The sequence below is a fragment of the Arachis duranensis genome, chromosome 7 (assembly GCF_000817695.3).
Source record: "Arachis duranensis cultivar V14167 chromosome 7, aradu.V14167.gnm2.J7QH, whole genome shotgun sequence".
NCBI classification, from domain to species: domain Eukaryota; kingdom Viridiplantae; phylum Streptophyta; class Magnoliopsida; order Fabales; family Fabaceae; genus Arachis; species Arachis duranensis.
This window is the reverse complement of record NC_029778.3, coordinates 2,932,834-2,951,618: the sequence shown is the minus strand read 5'-3', so window position 1 is coordinate 2,951,618 and position 18,785 is coordinate 2,932,834. Positions and strand designations below refer to the sequence as shown.

The following is an 18,785-nucleotide window of genomic DNA, read 5'->3' as shown; positions in this document are numbered from 1 at the left end:
GTAAAAATAAACTTTCATAAATACGAACTGGTTGAATTAATTAGCTGTTACAAATCAAAAAGCCGCAAGAACCTATGCTCACAAAAATGCTATTCACAAAGTTCCACAAAACTGCTCTATTTTTCACCCGCTTCTGATATGAAAGAAAATGTGTACTAATGCATATCCTTGTGACTATGATGAGTGCATGGAATTCAATAATTTCAAAGCTAGAGCTTCTTGCTCCTCCAAACTAACAGAACCAGCACCAACGGCTCCCTCCCCTGTGGCTTCATTTCTTTCACCATCATCACTGTCACTGTCAAAATATACTTTACTCTTTTTATTCGGTCTTGCCGTGGCTTTATCTGATTCGGACCCAGAAACATCATCATCTTCATCTCCATCTTTATCCATGTTTCCTTCCTTCCACTTCATCTTCTGTTTGATTCTTTTTTCTCTACGCCGTTGTCGCTCCAGAAGCTTGTCTTCCTTGTCTGCCTTCTTCAAATCCTCGCGCATCTTTCTATAGTATTCAGCTTTTTGTTCTGCAAAGGATGCAAATTGAGATAGCAGAATATATTAGATTCAAGTGAGATGTCAAACCAGAAAAGCAATTCATAATTCATAAACACACATGAAAAGTGAAACATAGTTCCTATCACTGCTAGGTTAAAGCGGTGACATACCTGGGTCAAGCAGCAATGATTCCTTGCCGCTTTGCGTATCAGCAATCCTGGCTAGAGGAGGAAGTGTGTGACCTTCATCATCAAATACAACCCTAGTCCCCAGTGGCCGATGTACATTGATTTTGAGCTTCTTTTTCTTCAATATACGAGTTGCAGGCCTGCACCAGAATAAACCAATTAAAATTACAGTGGTTTCAGTAAGGACAACAATGGAGAAAGAAACTCCCCAAGACTTGACACAAATAGAACTGCCTAGAAACAACACTATCATGAACTTTTTAAGTACTACCAAAATCATATTAATAGATAACATACATGATTTCTGCATCTTCAGATGCCTTTCCTTCTTCTTTCGGGTTATCAGCTGCCAAAAGAAGATCATTTTCTGTTTCCTCACCCTCAGAATCACTTGAGTCTAGCTCCTTTATGGATATCTTCAATTCATTTTCCTCTTTTTGATGTTGTGGTTCATCTAAAATTGTTTTTGCCAATGCACCCTTAGATTTAATTTTTTGGTTTCCTTTTTGGTTCAGGAAACGGATTTTGGGGGTCATTGGTAAGCCTAATGATGCTGAATATTCATCAATAGGTAGTTTCATAACATCAAATATCTCTTTATCCTTCTGTATATGTATGGATCTCAAATATGTGACAAAGGCCCTTTGAGCCCGATGCTGCAGATCTGGATACTTGACCAGTAAAGATGCCAACAAAGTCGAAACTGGTTGTACTAATTCTTTCTTTGGCTGAAAAAAAAAACAACAAACATGGAAGTATTGTAAGCCTATACTTTTCTTGGTTTAAAAAGAAAAGTATTGTCATTATATAATATAGTGCATATACATATACAGTGCATTAAGAAAATGGCATCTTTCAAGCAAGCATGATGTTCAAACACAAATTGGAAATTATTTCTAACTTCTTATTTATTCGAAGAAGAGTACCTTATTAAAGTGAACAGGAACTTTTGCTGCTTTTAACTTCTCAAACATTTGCATTTCTGAAGGCAACAGAAATAAAACTGACTTTCCAACAGATTTATAACGAGCAGTACGGCCAACTCTGTGTATGTATGATGCTACATTTTCAGGACAATCCACCTGCAGATAGAAGATAAAAGTGAGGCCCTCACCGTAAGGACAAACATTTTTCGCACATAAGTTCAACACCCCTTTAGTGCCGCTCCAAGGCCTGCAAGAGATTTACCTGAACAACCCAGTCAACTGCTTTATTAAAATCAAGGCCTCTTGCTGCCACGTCAGTCGAAAAGAGCACAGAGCGCTTCTCACAAAACTCGGAATAGATTGCCATTCTTCTTTCCTGCTTCATCCTCCCATGTAGACACTTCAACGGAATGCCAGGGTGTAGTTTTTTAAATGCTTCAAACACGAATTTTACCTATGAAAAAGGGATGTAGATGGATGAAATTGTGTTAAAATCAACACATTCACTCAAATTGAAATAAGTTTCGGCTAGTTAGGTGTAAGAATGTAAAGCACATGCAACTAAAATCCTTTAAAAGCTTACTCATTACAGTGACCACAATAATGACATGCCAAGCACTAGCTAAGCAACAATAGACCCAGTAACATTTAAGGTGGCATAACAAAAAAGTAATATGAAATCCTAAAATATAACATTCCCACCAAGAGAAAGAATTGCTTGACTCAAGAGAAGTAGTGATACCTGTTTACAACTTGAAAGAAAAACAAGTATTTTCGACTGAAGGTGAGTCTTTATGAAACTCCACAGCATGTTTAACTTTTGGTCAAGTGCAACCTCCATCACAATTTGCTTCAAAAGTGTAGGAGTGGCAGTCACAGACTCCTCATGCACACTCAGATACTCTGGGTCCTTCAAACTTAGTCTTGCAAGATCTTGAATTGACTTTGTCTGGGTTGCTGAGAAAAGCAAGGTTTGTCTACGCTTTGGTAGTTGTGAAATGATTGCATTTAGTTCCTTCTTGAACCCACTGTCGAGAATACGATCAGCCTCATCTAGTACCAAAACCTGTATCCAAGCCACCTAAGCATTAGCATATATCGATAGATGCTAATGACAGATCAAGTATGTCCCCAAAAAGCTTCAATGTTTTGGAAGATAAAGTCAAAGTCAGTATCTAAGACTTTAAAGAGACATGTTAAAAATTAAATATTTTTTCGATCATTGTTACTCAATCACTTAGGTAGCTTCTCAAAACAAAGCAGAATCTTCTGAAGCTTAGAGCAGGCATCTTGGCATACCAAATTGTTGCAATTTAATTTAAAACACAAGAAACAGATCTAAAGGTAATACAAAGACTTATACTAATTATTAAGTTGGAAGTTTCCACATAGAAGGGGGCAAAGACAAAAGAATATATTGACCTGCATCTGCGAACATTCAAAATTGGGAGTCCCATCCATGTGTTGCAGTAGGCGACCGGGAGTGCAAATCAATATGTTGAGCTCATTGACTCGTTCCTTCTCCATGTCAACATCCTTGCGACCACCAATGAGAAGACCAGCACTGAAATTATGGAACTTGCCAACAGACTTCAACACATCAAACAACTGACCAGCTAGTTCCCTTGTAGGAGATATTATAATACTCCCAACACCATCCTCAGGTCCCCATCTCTCTCTATACAACGTCTCCAACACCTACCATTCATTCACACCAAATTCAACCATCAAAGAAAGCCCCAAATCCAACAATTAAAAAAATAAAGAAAAAATAACTCTTTACACTGTTATCACCAAAACTCAAGCATCAATAGGAAAACAGATAATTAATACCTATTAAATTGCCCTTTAACAATATAAAGGAAACCGAAAACTAAACAAAACCAAGAACTTCATCACATACAAAACATGCTACATTTTTAGTTCTGTCTGAACCAGCCCTACTATGATAGCGATGAAGTGCTAGTTTTGTTAGTTATAGCTCAGCTGGCATTTAGTTAAGTTTGTTATGTAATTAGACATGTGCTCTAATTAAAAAAAAAAAAAAGAAAAAAGAGAAGACTTTGCTTAAAGAGAACTAATGTAGCTAAACGTAAGTTATTAATATTGTTTTTATTAAAAATCAATGGGAACCCTAAAATCTTAAATTAATTCCATAAACCTCAGCATTAAGCTGAAGCAGAGAACTCACAGGGATGATGAAAGCAAGAGTTTTTCCGGAACCCGTTTTGGCGGCGCCGAGAATATCTCGGCCACAAAGAGCGTGGGGCAGCGAAGCCCTCTGAATCTCCGTCATCGACACGAACTTCGCCGCTCTCAACCCATCCTTCGTCTTCTTCGAAAGCGGTAACTGCTGGAACCTACCAACACCAGCGTACCGCGAAAACGCGGTGTCCTCTACGCGCCCCACTGGCGCGTTTTTGGGAAAAGGAGGAAGGGACATTGGGTTGGAACCCGACTCTGGTTTCTGGCTCTCGATCCATGATTTTAGAAGCTCAATCTCGCTCTCCTCGGAAATTCGCTGTTGCTTCCGGAAATCTTTTGATTTGGGTCTCCGCATTGTTAACGAAGGTTGAAGCTTGAAGCTTGACGATAGAGAGTGAAAAAAAAAGGGGTTTTAGGGTTTAAGGTTGAAGTGACGTTGAAGGTTACGTTGTGATTTTGTGACAGTTTTTCCGCTGCAAATGGCGGCGAATTCAGCTTTGATAATTTCGCACGTTTTTTTTTTAATTATCTAATGGGCCAAATTAGTTAATTATGTTGGGTATCTACTAGTGTTAATGGGCTTGACCCACTCTAAAAGTTAGTTCTTGTGTATTTTATTTGGAAAAACACTATTCATACACCAAACAATCTTGATACTCATGTCCAAATACCGTTGTTATTAATTAATTATGTATTTAAATTATTTTTTAATTAATAAAACAAAAAAAATGTGTATTTAGTTAAGAAAATATTAGTATCAAAACTATTTATTATAAAAAGTGTAAATGTAAGGATATTACTTTTCGAATGACATTATCTTTAGATGAATTTTAAATCTATGAAGTTAATAAATTGTTTGTAATAAGCGTATTTATTAGCTATCATAATCTTTTCCGTCAACAAATCCATAAACCAATTGTCCAATAATCAAATCACTTGATTGAATATGCAAATAAATTTCATCTCGAGATACAGATGAAAAAAGGTGAATTATCTTTATGTGAAATTAAAAATTAAAAATGTTAGATAATTATTTAGTCAAATTTATTAAATTATTTAATTATTTTTAAATATTAACTTCATATGAGAATAATTATATGAGTTTTTACCTTAAAAAAAATTTATAGACTTAAGTCTTAAATGAAGCTCGAATACTTAATTGACAACTACTCAAATGATTAGGATCAACATTTTTTTTAATATTGGACTTAAAATAAATAAAAATTTAAGTACAGTTAATTTTACGTAAATTTAATAATTAAGAATCGTTAGATAAAAATTTAATCAAATTAATCAAATTATTTAACCATTCTCAATTATTGAAGGTGGGCGTAGAATAAAACTAAGAATACATGAGATCTATTATATTATGCAGGAGTAATAAGGTCGGTGTTTTTAATACTTGATCTTCAATTCCTTTTATATCTTTAATCTTTACAAAAAAAATTACTTCTAAATTCTCTTTATAATTAAGTGAATGTCATCAATAATTATTAAGATATTTTAACATTAGACAACAAAAAAAAAAAAAATTATTTGAACATTCAATAATCGTGGTCATCAACACAAGAATTATTGAAATGTTTTATTTCTTAAGTAACTTTTAAACATGTCTCAATTGCATTATTTTTGTTAATTATATAAATTTAGCAATTTTGTGTCTTAAAGACATATTTTAATAGTATAATAATATTTTTTAAAAATTTTTTAATATATTCAATGTATTTAAAAGTTAAACAAAAAATATTCTTTTAGTAAAATATTTTTTATAATATTTTTAAAATGTAAAGTTATGTGCCACGTATTTGTAAGACTCTTAATTATATTTATTAGAAACTAATGTGTAAAAATAAAGTTAATTCTATAAATGTAGTAAATCATATAGTAATAGTGGCTAAAAAATTTATATATGATTAATTTTAATGTGAAATACAAAAGTATTTGATTATTTTAGTGTTTTACATAATTGTGATAATAGCACAAAACGTTATTAATTTTTTGTAATAAAATAATTTTTTAATTATAAAAGAATAAAATGTCACTGACGTTTTGTAATAAAAAATATTATTTTAATTATTAAAAGACAAAACGTCGATAAAAAAAAATTATTTTAGTTGTAAAAATACAAAACGTCATTGACGTTTTGTAAATAATCATAGCAATGTTTAACACATAATTTAGTCCATCATAGAGAATTTCACACTTAATAATACAATATAAAAAATAAAAAATTCTAGTAATAATCAAAGAAGAATATCATAAATAACATATATCTCAAAATAATAGAATTAACACTTGATTTTTGTAACCAATAATATCAATTTTGAATACCTAAAAAGTATTGTTGTTGCCGAAGAATCCAAAACTCATAATCGAGTTTGACTGAAAATAAATTCTCTCAATTATTTTAAAAATAAAATTAAAAATATAAAATATAATTTTTTATTTTTTATTTTTTTATATTTATTTTTCATCTTACATATAAAATTTATAAAAAATCAAATTTTCCTCTCTTAACTATTAGAAAAAATTGAGAAAATTTATTCCCAGTTTGACTAGTTGACCCAATTGATTAATGAGAATTTAATACTACTATATGACTTGCTATGGCATTTGATTTATTGGCAAAGAAAAATTTAAAAATTTTAAAGCATTAAATCTCGCCTATTTAGGACAGTAGACAAAATATTTTCAATAAAATTATTATCAACACTACAATATTTTTAAATGGTATTCATCTTTATATATTATACAACAATGTTTTATCTACATTAGTCAACAAATCAGATATATATTAATTGAATTCTTACTTTTTAACTAAATAATTTACCATAAAAGACATAATCAAATCTATCATAATAAAGTAATTAAATCTGTAATAAATGAATAATTAGACTTATTTATAGTAGTTATTTTTTTATATAAAATATTAAGTATATATTTCTATATACAATAACTAATTAATAGTTAACTTTTTGTGTATACATAATACTATCATCTATTACACTATAACAATTGCAATAATTTGGTCTAAACCACTCACTATTTTATAATGAAAAATTATTTGCTCCATCAAATTAAAGTAAGATTAGTTGGAAATTGTAAAGAGAAAATGATTCGTAAATAAAAACATATTAATATAAAGGATCAAATTTTAAATAAAAGTAATTAGTTGAAGGTATATTTTGTTCGGCCCAAAACCTTTAATAAAAAGAATTTAATTTAATGTATTGTGAGTATAAAATAATTTTACACGTATATTTAATTATGTAATATTACATTATAAAAAATAATTATTTTTTATATTAACTGCGTAAATAGTAAAAAAATAAATATAATTGTACGATTATTATAAATAATTTATATTATCGATGTATCAAAATTAAAATCTAAAAAAATTAAAAATAAATATTCTCATTAAATTTTTCCACGAATAGAGTACTACTACTTCTTAAGGGTTGAAATTGTGAATAAATAATAAAAGTTTAATTACTCTATTGATCCTATAGTTTTGCAAAATTTTTAATTAAGTTGTTGTACTTTTTTTTCTTTTCAATTAAGTTCTTGCACTAATTTTTTTTATTTTAATTGAATTTTTACATTTTTTTTCTTTTATTTTGGCCATTGCACTAATATTTTTTTTAGTTGAGTCCTTATAAATTAAACTAATTATTACTGAAAAAGACCTAATTAAAAAAAATAATGCATGAACCTAATTAAAAATAAATATAAAAACATAATTAAAAATTTTACAAAACTAGAACAACAAACCAATAATAAATTGTCAAATGAGTTGGAAAGCGAAACACAAAAGTAAACAAAGAAGAATTGACACATGATGTTCAATTTTCAATTGATGTAGTCCAAGTGCATGTGGCTCAAAAACAAAAACCAAATTCTCATAACAAAAACAAGTCAAAAACAATAACACAAATCTCATCTCATCTTAGTTTCTAGTACAATCCAATGATCCAGTCCCAATCCAACACAAACCCCACATTGCATTAAACAAACTTACACACAAAATAATACAATAAAAAAATTAAATATAACGAATTGATAATTAATTAATTAATAAAAAAAAGTGACCGAAAATCAGAAGCCAAGCGTTTCAACTTTTAAGGCTCGTGATGACTGATGAGTTGTGTATGTTTGCTTTGTTTTGTTCCATTCCTTCAACAATATATATTTATAAATAAATTAGATATACTATATATAGTGATTCATCATCTCATCTCAGTTATGAGACACACACAAATTTCAGTTTCCTTGATAGCGTTATACTATACGTTTTATTTTCTTGACACACTTTTTCTGTTCACAACAAACACTTTGAATTGAAAGAGAATGGCTTGTGCTGGCTTTGCTTCATGTTTTCCCTTCTGAGCTTTTCTCTCTGCTGCAGCTTTTGGGATTAGAGAGAAGGAAGTGAACTTATTTATTTACTTGGTGAGAATGGGTTTTGTTTGGTGCCTCTTACTCTTATCAATGTTCTTATTGAATGTGTTTGGCAACTGAGAAAATGAAAAAAAATAAAATCTGAAAAACAATGTGTTGGTGACATAATAGAGAAAAATAAAGACACCCCATTTGTTCATTTTTCATGGTCATGGTAAAGTTTGAGTCTTTTGAAGTTTATTATTTTCCCGGAACTGATGGGAAATTTTATGCTTTTGGTTTTAACTTATATCCATTCAGTTTCATGATAAAGGAACAGAACTATATCGGTTCCTTAGAGTATGTTTTTGGTTTACTTTTAATTCACAGAGTCTTCGCATTGAGCTTTTTTTTTTTTTTATCAAATTATTTTATGGTTTTTTCCGAAGACTTGTGGAATATTCAGGAACTTTCAAGTCAAAGGATGTTTGGTAATAGAATAATAGATTGTAGCCAATGAAGTGTGTTCTATGTGAAGTGCATGGTTTCTCCAACCAGCACACTGAAATTGAATTTTTGAAGAGAAACTATTTTCTGAATTGTTCTGTTTTTGCCCTGTTCAGGTGGATTCAATTAGTACCAAAATTTTCAGAGATTTTTTTTTTTGTGATGGAAAGTAGTGGTGGTGGTGCCCTTTTGAGGAATAGAAGGTTGGAGAGCTTCTTAGATACAAGCTCTGGTCTAAGAGTGGAAGAAGCTCAAAAAATTTTGGTTAAAGAAAAACCGGAACTCTGGCTTAAGAAGGATGTATATATGGATGACAACGGGTGGGTTTCGTCAATCATTTCTTGGATCAGGATTGTGACATGTTTTGTGTCTATGATGGTCACAACATTCATATGGGCATTGATCATGGTTGTGCTTATACCATGGCCTTACGAGAGGATTCGGCAAGGCAATATTTATGGCCATGTCACTGGTAGAATGCTGGTAAGTTTCAATGTTGTGCATAGCTGCTAAAAATTTCTATGTTGTTCATTTTGTTGATTGATTCTTATAATATATATTTTGAAGTAGCATAGTTATGTTTGTTCATAATTTTGCACCAATATTGGGTTGGTCGAGTCGTAAGAAAACTTGTTGCCTTCCTAGTAGTCTTGTTTCGAGTCCTAGGGACGAATAAAAACCCCCATGCTAGGAGAGGCAACAACAGTTTCTTGTCGGATTAGTCGAATTACTAGTAATAGATGTGGAAAATATGACTGATATTTCAGATTTTGGTTGCAGATGTGGATTCTTGGTAATCCTATAAAGATTGAAGGTGCTGAGTACAATAACGAAAGGGCGATTTATATCAGTAACCATGCTTCCCCAATTGACATTTTTCTTATAATGTGGTTGACTCCTACAGGCACTGTTGGTATTGCCAAGAAAGAGGTATGTTTTGATGCTTGAGGTTCAAGAATGTTCCTTCGGATCGATGAATGCATGGTCGAAAATAGCTAAGATAAGTGGCATCTTGCAGTGCATCACTTAGAATTTGTGAAATCAGATGTGCATTAAGACACTACGCAGTATTTGAAAAATGAAACTATTGTCATCTAAATTAAGTTTTCTATTAAAAAAATTGCATTCAAAGTTTCAGAAAATATATGCAGATAGTATGGTATCCTCTATTTGGGCAACTTTATGTTTTGGCCAATCATCTTCGAATAGACCGATCCAATCCAACCTCAGCTATTGAGTCCATGAAAGAGGTAAGTATTATTTACCCTGCATCATTTTCCCCACATTTATATAAGGTTTCAATTTCGAATCGTTGCGATTTTCAGGCGGCTCGTGCAGTTGTAAGAAACAATCTGTCCCTAATAATCTTTCCGGAGGGTACCAGGTCGAAGAATGGACGACTACTTCCTTTCAAAAAAGTAACTAACTAACTAAATAACTAACTGCTCTAACCTCACTTTCTTTTCATTCTAATAGCCAATTTTGGTGCTACTTTTGGCCTCTATTTACTTGGAGGTTTGTTCTTCTTAAACTTGACTTGGTATGTCAACTTAAAAAATCAATTTTTCTTCGGATAGGGATATAGATTATGGTATTGTAGTAGTTGCTATCAATGAGTTGGATGAAGATTATGATTATGATTATGATTACCATGTTGTCCTTTTATGCACTAGAAGGTATAGTCTTACATAATTTATTCTCAAGAAAGAGACTTCAATATATTATAGAGTTTGTCAATCTTAAAATGTTGTTTTCTCATCTAGAAGTTGATTCATGAGAAGGTTATCATCTATTGCTGAATTTTGATAAACAATGATTTGGACAATTTGATGCTGCAATGATTTGTGGTTGGTGAAAACTCAGGTGCAGTCGACTTCACGTGAAGTTGATAGCTAATAGTCGTTAGATGAAAATTTAGTCAAATCAGTCAAATCATCTAACGGCTTTCAGTTATAAACTTCACGTGAAGTTGACTGCACTTGAGTTTCCACCTTTGTGGTTATGTACTTGTTCTTCAGAGTTCAGACTCATTTTTCCTTGAAATCTTTTGTAGGGTTTTGTCCATTTGGCCCTACAAACGCGCCTTCCTATCGTTCCGATGGTCCTCACCGGTACTCATCAGGCGTGGAGGAAAGGCAGTTTACATGTCCGACCGACACCTCTCGCCGTCAAGTATCTTCCTCCGATAAGCACCGAAAATTGGAAGGCCGAGAAGATCGATGACTATGTCAAAATGGTTCATGACTTGTATGCTGCACAACTTCCTGAGACTCAGAGGCCTTTGGCCTAAAAAGGTTCATAGTCATAGTCCACACCAAATCTAGAAATGATTGCATGTTTCTAAAGAAGATTTATTGCGCGCTCTAGTAATATTTACACTCACTTATTTTTCGTCTAAAATAGTTTAGAGTTAAACAAAGTATTTAGAATAAGCGAGTGTAAATGTTACTAGAGCACGCATTAAATATTATGTAAGAACATACAAATATTTCTCGCATAAATTCTTAGGTGAGGTACCTCTTTTCATAAAAGCATGAGTGTGTTCCTCTAAATTATAAGAAGTTATAATATATAGTTATAATATCTTTTACAATAAGCTTAGATAGAAATCCTTAATCTTAGGATTCATCTTCACATGTAAATTAATTAAATGTTTTTGAGCAATTTGGTCAATGTGTTGATTCTTGTATATTGTATAACGCTTGTTCAACCAGATTCCATATGTTCAAATCATGCAATACAAGATTCATCTCCCTTATGAGTGTATTTATCATGGTTTTCTCTTATTTTTTATTTTTATTTCAGGCCTAATTCATCACAGAATGAATATTTGTTTTTAAAATCAAGTGGCTCCATCACTTTATTTATGTCTTCAATCAAATTATTTTTCTAAATTTAAAATTATTCTTTTTTTTTATAAAAAAAAACTTAAGACATCATAATTTTAATGTACTAATAGTGTAAATAGGTTTATACTATCATTTAATTAATTTATTGTATTTATATAGTTTTTAAATAATAAATTTAAAAATTAATTATTTTTTATAATGTAGTAACATATCTGAGTAAATATATGTAAAAATTTAAATTTATATTATATTTCATTAAAAGACCACTTGGACTGGCTAAGCCAAATGAAAATTTAGGGAATAAATATCATAATTTCATCAAAAAATGCCTTGTGATACAATTATTATTTGTTAGGAATAGGTTTGATTATCGACAATTTACATAAATAAAATAAATGAAAGAAACTGTTACGTAAATATAATATTCTAAAAAATTAGACATAAATGCAACAAACTCAATGATATATAATTCGCGATACTCTAACGCGGAATCTGAATACACGTAATTCATTATACCTTGTCGTGAATTATGTTGAGAAGCTAAAAACACATAAACTACTACACCCTGTAGCGATTTATGAACAGATGGGCCCAAAGCGTATTCCGCTACACCCTCTAGCAGATTATGAAGAGAATGGAAGGGTATACGGAATCTTTCGATTACTGTCTTGGTGAAGTCATGGTCGGCTAGCGGAGTTGTTTGTAATTCGTGATCAAATGGCATAGGCTTAGTTGGCCAGTGGTGCCAAATTTTGCCAGTCTTTTATGAAGGCGATGGAGCGCAACTTGAGAGACTCCAGGACTCCAGGTGCTTCACTGTCACCCTATTCGAAAGACACCAGTCTGAGTATATAGTTGCCGAGACGGCACCGACCGGGACCTTTTCACTTGGGACGTATCGAGTTTTTCTTCAGGATCGTACATGCGACTGTGGATACTTTCAAACTCTCCATTATCCATGTTGCCATGCGATTGCATGTTGTGCCCAGTCACGGCTTGATTGGTCTATCTATGTCGACGAAGTCTACACCATACAGAAAGTATTCAGGGTGTACCAGATGGGTTTTGTGCCGCCAATACCAGAGAGACTTTGGCCACCTTATGATGGTCCGACTGTTACTCCGGATCTTAGCTTGAGGCGTTGTCGTGATGGGCGACCGAGGTCTACCAGAATCCGGAACAACATGGATGAGGCCGACCCTAACCGACCGAAGCGATGCGGGCTTTGCAGACAGCCTGGGCACACGTGTAGATCTTGCCTCCAAAGAGGCTCCACCGTAACTGGTAGTTCGTAGGACTTGTAGTGTTTGTACTTCTAGTTTTTTAATTTTATTTTTTCATGTAGTTATTTACGTTTTTGGGTGTTAGTTTAGTGTTAGTTCTGACCTATTTGTATGACTTATGACTTATTTATTCTCTATTAGTGTTAATGACTTGTGACTATTATATTTGTATGACTTATGTGGTAATTTATTTTGTGTTAGTGTTAATGCCTGGTGGCTATTATATCTGTACGACTTATTGCTTATGACGAGTATATTTGTATAACTTCGTATATTTTGCATCATGGGTTGTTATTATTGTACTGTATTCGTGAATATGTTCCAAAACTTTCACTCTCTTCATAATCCACTATAGAGTGTAGAGGAATACGCTTTGGGCCCATCTATTCATAAATTGCTACAGGGTGTAACAGTTTATGTGTTTTTAGCTTCTCAACGTAATCTGCGACAGGGTGTAACGGATTACGTGTATTCAGGTTCCGCGTTAGGGTGTCACAAATTACATATAATTAGATTTGTTGCATTTATATCTAGTTTTTCATAATGTTGTATTTGTGTAATAATTTCTTTCATTCATTTTATTTATGTAAATTACTCTTTGATTATTATTTCCTTAAATGCACAAGATATAATAAATAATTAAATATTAAAATGAATTGTGAACTTGGGTGATGGATTAGGATCCATAGAAAAGGAGTGAATGATATTGATCTTTTTTGGTATTTGATTTTGATGTGTTTTGTAAAACAAAACAAAATGATGTGAGGAACACGTGGGATGCTAAGAGCACAAAAATGGGAAAAAGGAGAATATACGGTATCAAGTATATACATAAAATGAGTAGTGATTAATAAATCATTGAAAGTGATTGGTTCGAACTTTAAACATGATAAGATATTAATCAAACGTCAGCATTGAGGAAAAACCTACTAGATTTTCAAGTTTGATAGATACTATGTATGTGTGGGGCAACACCTATGTACCTAAGTGTACAACTTAATTAGTATAAGGATTTATTCTAATGCCACATAATTTTAAAAAATAATAAACATAGAAATAATTGTTGAATAAGATAGAGTATTATTCTGTGAAATTGTATTCTTTGAGAATTTTTTAGAACAAATGAAGTCCTCAAATCTTTCAATAGATTTGAACTTATGCATTTGTGAAGAAGAATGAGCAAAGTGAGTAACATTAATAGTATATATTGTCTTATAAATTAGTTTATTTGAGAGTTAATTATCAGTAATTAATTTGTATAGAACTCTAGATTACTTGAGATTGATCTTAAGACAGAAAAATTAAGATTTATATGAAAGTAAAAAATATTAAATATTAAATTCTAATAAAATTTAAATCGTAAATTTAAATGTTAAATAAAAATTCTGACTATTATATTATTAAAAAATACACGCCTTTATTTATTATTAATTACATCAAATTATTTTCTTTTCTTTAAAATATATTTTTTTTAAAAGAAAAACCTTTAGCATCCTCATAAAAAAATGGACTTATCACAAAGATTATAATTTCCTTGAACAATAAATTAAAGAGGCATGACACAATTTTCTTTTGGTACAAAGACCTCAAGAAAAAGAACCCCTTTATAGTGAACCAAAAGTACAAAAAAGGAACAAAATAGAGAGAGTCAGAGAGTACAATTATATACACTTCTATACATCAAATTTTAGTGAATTTAGCTTTGCATTATTCCATTATGATTAGGGTATATTCTCTTAGACTTTAGTGGGTTTTATTATTTTATAGTTATTAACTGAAGAAGAGTTCACAAGTCACAACAAGCAATAAAAGTTAGTGTTTTTTAGCATATGGACCAACTTTATAGATAGCAATAATCACAATAATGTCTTGCTTCAAATTGGGTTGCTCCATACCCAACCTTAGTTAGGAGGTAGTTTAGAAATCCTTCCTATCGTAGTGTGTGTGAGATGTTTGACTAGAGAAAGAAAGGGAAAGAAAAGAAAAGAAAAAAAATGGAAAAATATTTAAGAGTGTCTATAATTATTACTCTTTTACTCAAATAAATAATTTTATATTTAATATATTTATTTTTTATACAAATTCTTTGATAATGCACAAATTTATGAATAAATTAAGCTAATATTCAAACATTTAGTTAAAAGAATAAACACTATAAAATTGTATTTTATTTTTTTTAATCATACAAATTTAATATATTATGAAACTATCTCTCATAAAATGACTAAACTACTAAACATATTTACAAAAAATAAAAATATTGATAAAATTAACTATACAAGATAAAATCCGACCGTATAAAATTGTCTTTAATTTATTAGTTTATTTACCAAAATTTTCTTTATCAAATAAGATTGTTAAATATCTTGGGCATCTATCATATGTAATTAATTTTTTTGTTTATTTATTTATTATTATTGATTATGTTTTTTGATTTATTTCAGAATTTAAAAAATATAGAATCAAGACATCTTCATTGTGATTCAAATTGAAATTAAATTACAGAATAGTAAATTCTATCAAATATATCAGATTGAAAAATTTACTTTACACAATGCACTTATAAATGCCTTGATAACATTAAATAAATAAATATTTAAATAATATTACATATATATTATTTACATATTAAAATTATTATTTAAATAATAATATATTAAATAACACATCAAATAATATTACAAATTACTAAAATTTAAAGATATTTAAATATATGTTCAAAATTAAAATATTTTAAATACTTGTAATATTACATATAAAATATATACTTAAATATATGGGCAATTTATCTAAATAAAATGGATGGGAGAAATCTTTACTCAAATGCAACAATTAAAATTCTTTTACTTGCGTGTCCTGTTATTGTTTTATGTAATCTGTGGTAACATACCACGTTTTAAAGGATTACACATAAACTGTGGTAAGTTACCACGTTTATGAAGAGAGTTGTTTGATCATAAACCATTGTAACTAGGCACGGTTTATGAAGAGATATTTGTATGCATAAATTTTTGTTACTTGGCACGGTTTATGAGGAAGAAAACTATATACACACCGGTAAAAATTTATGCAATATTTTTACAATATTTTTTTTAGTTCCAATCAATAAGCATTTAAAAAATTATCTTTGAATCCTAAGTCATGTAAGTCAAAGATCATTGCATTCATATTTTTTAAAATTTCAAAAAAATAATTTTTTTGTATTATTATAATTAGTTGAACGGAGAAATTATAACAATGACATCGTAATTTTAATTAATAAAATAAAATAATTTATTAATTTATATTAAATTATTAATTTTAGTTAAACTTAAAAGTGAATAACACTTTAAAAATAACTAAAAAAAATTCAAAAATGTTATGTGAATCAATATGTACATAAAATATTATGTGAAGATAAGTATAAATATCAGGATAGTCAATAAGTAATTACCGAAGAATAAAAAAGAGCAAAGATTTCTCCTATCCATTTTATTTAGGTAAATTTCTCAATCGGTGCATTTGAGTAAAAATTTCTCCCATCCATTTTATTTAAGTAAATTGCTATAAATATATTTAAATATATTAAAATTTTTGATTCTATTTGAAATACACAACATACTTACTTTAATATATATTCAATATAAGTTTTAATAATACATTAAATAAAATATATTCAACATATTTAAACAATACATGACATCAAATATTATATTTTATATACATGTAAATAATATATGTAAACAATACATATTAACATATTGTATTAAACATGTTTATTTTAATTTTAAATATATAAAATATATATTTAAATATGTTGAGTTAAGTCCTTTGTCTATAAAAATCAGAGCTCATTACTATTTTTTTACATTGCGAGAGAGGTATTTTCTCTACTATTGGTGTCATGGAGGGCACTGCAAATATAGTGGTTTACCACGACGGTAATGTTATACGCAATACATATGATGGCGTGAGCTTTGCTTGTGAGAGTACATTTTTGTTTGTGGTTCCATGTATTATAACATTCGCAAAATTATAGCACAGGCTTTGTCAAAGCATAGAGCGTGATATTTTAAAGAGGATGAGCAACATTCTCTATCATAGTCCGGTTGTCATATTTGGTGACCTGATACAGTTTGAGGTTATGCCGATCGTTGACGAAACAAGTATTCACGGATGATTCATATTCACCAGCAAATTCAGGTGCAACATCTAAAGATTGACTTGTATGTTGAGTTTAAACATTTAACTATGGATGAAGTTTAACATGACCCAAATGTGCAAGATGACAGAATTGAAGCGTGCGAAGGAATGAACAATGATAGCAACGAGGAGTTTAAAGCTACGTATGAAGCTGGTGACGATGGGGGAGATGAAGCTGTTAGTCAACCGATGGATGTTCCACCTTTTATGTGTAGTTTGGATCTTGACGCCATGCATGCATCGGAGTTTTCCGAATATACGAACATAGGTACGTGAGCAGTGGTTAGTATGTTTCATTAATTTTGTTTTGACGGATCGATGGGCAACAAATTATTCTTGTTATAGTTGTTGTTGACCCTAAGGACGGGGAGTTGAGGATCGGAATGGAATACGATTCTAGAAAATTAGTCGTTGCGACAATTCGGAGTTATATTATCTCCAGAGGAGTCGATTACGTTGTTTACGAATTTGAGCCATGGACGTTCTATACAAAATGCAAGAGTTATGGACGTGGGTACGATTGGCTTGTTCGAGCCAGCTTGATACAGAAGAAAGCTCGCTGGGAGATTCAGAGATATAATGAGAGGCACACGTGTTCCATGGGAACAATCTCACAAGATCACTCCAAGTTGGACTCGAACACAATTGCTGAGCCTATGAAGCCATTGGTTGAATTCGACCCATCCATAAAGGTGAAATCTATAATTGTAAAAGTCTAGGCAAGATTCAACTACACTATTAGTTACCGAAAGACTTTGTTGGTGAAGCAGAAGTCGATAGCGAAAATTTTCGGTGGATGGGAAGAATCTTACGGAGCTTTGCCATTGTATGTGGTTCTCCGCAATGATTCAAAAGATGCCTGGTTCGCAAGTCCAAATAGAAACACGACCCATGTATAACGGGAGTGAAGAGGTGGCGGGTGTTAGAATACTTCATTGGATATTCTGGAGTTTCAATCCATGTATTAGAGCCTTCAAATATTGCAAGCCGCTAGTTCAAGTTGACGACACCCACCTATACGGTAAATATAAAGTTGCCTTTTGGTTGCAGTTGCGCAAGACGGGAATCAGAACATTGTGCCGATTGCTTTTGCCATCATAGAGGGTAAGACCACTGATGCGTGACACTTTTTCTTAGTAATTTACGAAGGCATGTTGTAAGAAGAGACGGCGTGGGTATAATCTCCGATCGTCATGAGTTAATCCAGGCAGCAGTAAATCGTAGCGAAAGTGATTGAAAACCTCCGAAAGCATGGTGAATGTTTTGTATTCGGCACATTGGTAGCAACTTCTTAAGGGAGTTCAAGGTCCCGTATTTGCAAAAGTTTGTGGTCAACATTGGGTATTCAAGAACGGTGGAAGAGTACAACGTCAACTATAAGAGGTTGCAAGAACGAGGTGAGGCATATGCATGTTGGTGCGACAACATCGAACTACCTCAGTTGGTATTGGGATTCAACGAGGGACATCAATAGGGTCACATGACGACAAACCTTGTCGAGTGCATTAATTCAGTGTTGAAGGGTGCCCGAAATCTGCTTATCTTGGCGCTCGTCCGAGCAACATATTATTAGTTGAACGAGCTATTTATGCGAAAAAGTACTGAGACTTGTAACAACCCAAATTTTCAGAAAATTAAATAATGAGTTATTTACAATTTATTATAATTGTTCAAAATTTTATTTTAAGAAAATTATTTTGTTGAGGATAATTAAATAGAGTTTCATAAATTGAAGTTTAAATTAATTAGAATTTTTATATCATTAAATAT

The 18,785-nt window shown here is 31.2% G+C and overlaps 2 protein-coding genes across 4 annotated transcripts; one reads left to right on the top strand and one right to left on the bottom strand.

Moving 5' to 3' along the window:
• Positions 1–7: 7 nt before the first annotated feature.
• On the bottom strand, positions 8–4,336 carry LOC107496458 (DEAD-box ATP-dependent RNA helicase 32). Its single transcript, XM_016117711.3, has 8 exons — positions 3,804–4,336; positions 3,035–3,310; positions 2,355–2,678; positions 1,875–2,066; positions 1,613–1,768; positions 984–1,414; positions 669–826; positions 8–527 (listed from the first exon to the last, which is right to left on the bottom strand). Exons 1-8 carry the CDS (start codon positions 4,170–4,172, stop codon positions 175–177), a joined length of 2,259 nt encoding a protein of 752 aa, XP_015973197.1. The 5' UTR covers positions 4,173–4,336; the 3' UTR covers positions 8–174.
• A 3,700-nt stretch (positions 4,337–8,036) lies between these two features.
• On the top strand, positions 8,037–11,467 carry LOC107496575 (1-acyl-sn-glycerol-3-phosphate acyltransferase-like). Of its 3 annotated transcripts, XM_016117875.3 has the most exons (6): positions 8,039–8,266; positions 8,818–9,184; positions 9,482–9,631; positions 9,853–9,951; positions 10,027–10,119; positions 10,755–11,467. In XM_016117875.3, exons 2-6 carry the CDS (start codon positions 8,864–8,866, stop codon positions 10,989–10,991), a joined length of 900 nt encoding a protein of 299 aa, XP_015973361.1. In that variant the 5' UTR covers positions 8,039–8,266; positions 8,818–8,863; the 3' UTR covers positions 10,992–11,467. The 3 variants fall into 3 exon arrangements, with proteins under 3 accessions (XP_052107769.1, XP_020982794.1, XP_015973361.1); XM_052251809.1 differs by having other exon boundaries at positions 8,037–8,266; positions 9,853–10,119; XM_021127135.2 differs by lacking the exon at positions 9,853–9,951 and having other exon boundaries at positions 8,038–8,266.
• The last annotated feature ends 7,318 nt before the right edge of the window (positions 11,468–18,785 follow it).

Excerpts from the sequence above, each read along its gene's own strand:
- LOC107496458 (XM_016117711.3), bottom strand. The coding sequence starts at position 4,172 with ATGCGGAGACCCAAATCAAAAGATTTCCGGAAGCAACAGCGAATTTCC. Across the intron at positions 1,415-1,612 it reads TTCCTGTTCACTTTAATAAG|CCAAAGAAAGAATTAGTACA; the intron begins GTACTCTTCTTC and ends TTTTTTTTTCAG. Across the intron at positions 528-668 it reads ATCATTGCTGCTTGACCCAG|AACAAAAAGCTGAATACTAT; the intron begins GTATGTCACCGC and ends CATCCTTTGCAG.
- LOC107496575 (XM_052251809.1), top strand. The coding sequence starts at position 8,864 with ATGGAAAGTAGTGGTGGTGGTGCCCTTTTGAGGAATAGAAGGTTGGAG. Across the intron at positions 9,185-9,481 it reads ATGTCACTGGTAGAATGCTG|ATGTGGATTCTTGGTAATCC; the intron begins GTAAGTTTCAAT and ends TTTTGGTTGCAG. Across the intron at positions 9,632-9,852 it reads TTGGTATTGCCAAGAAAGAG|ATAGTATGGTATCCTCTATT; the intron begins GTATGTTTTGAT and ends AAATATATGCAG.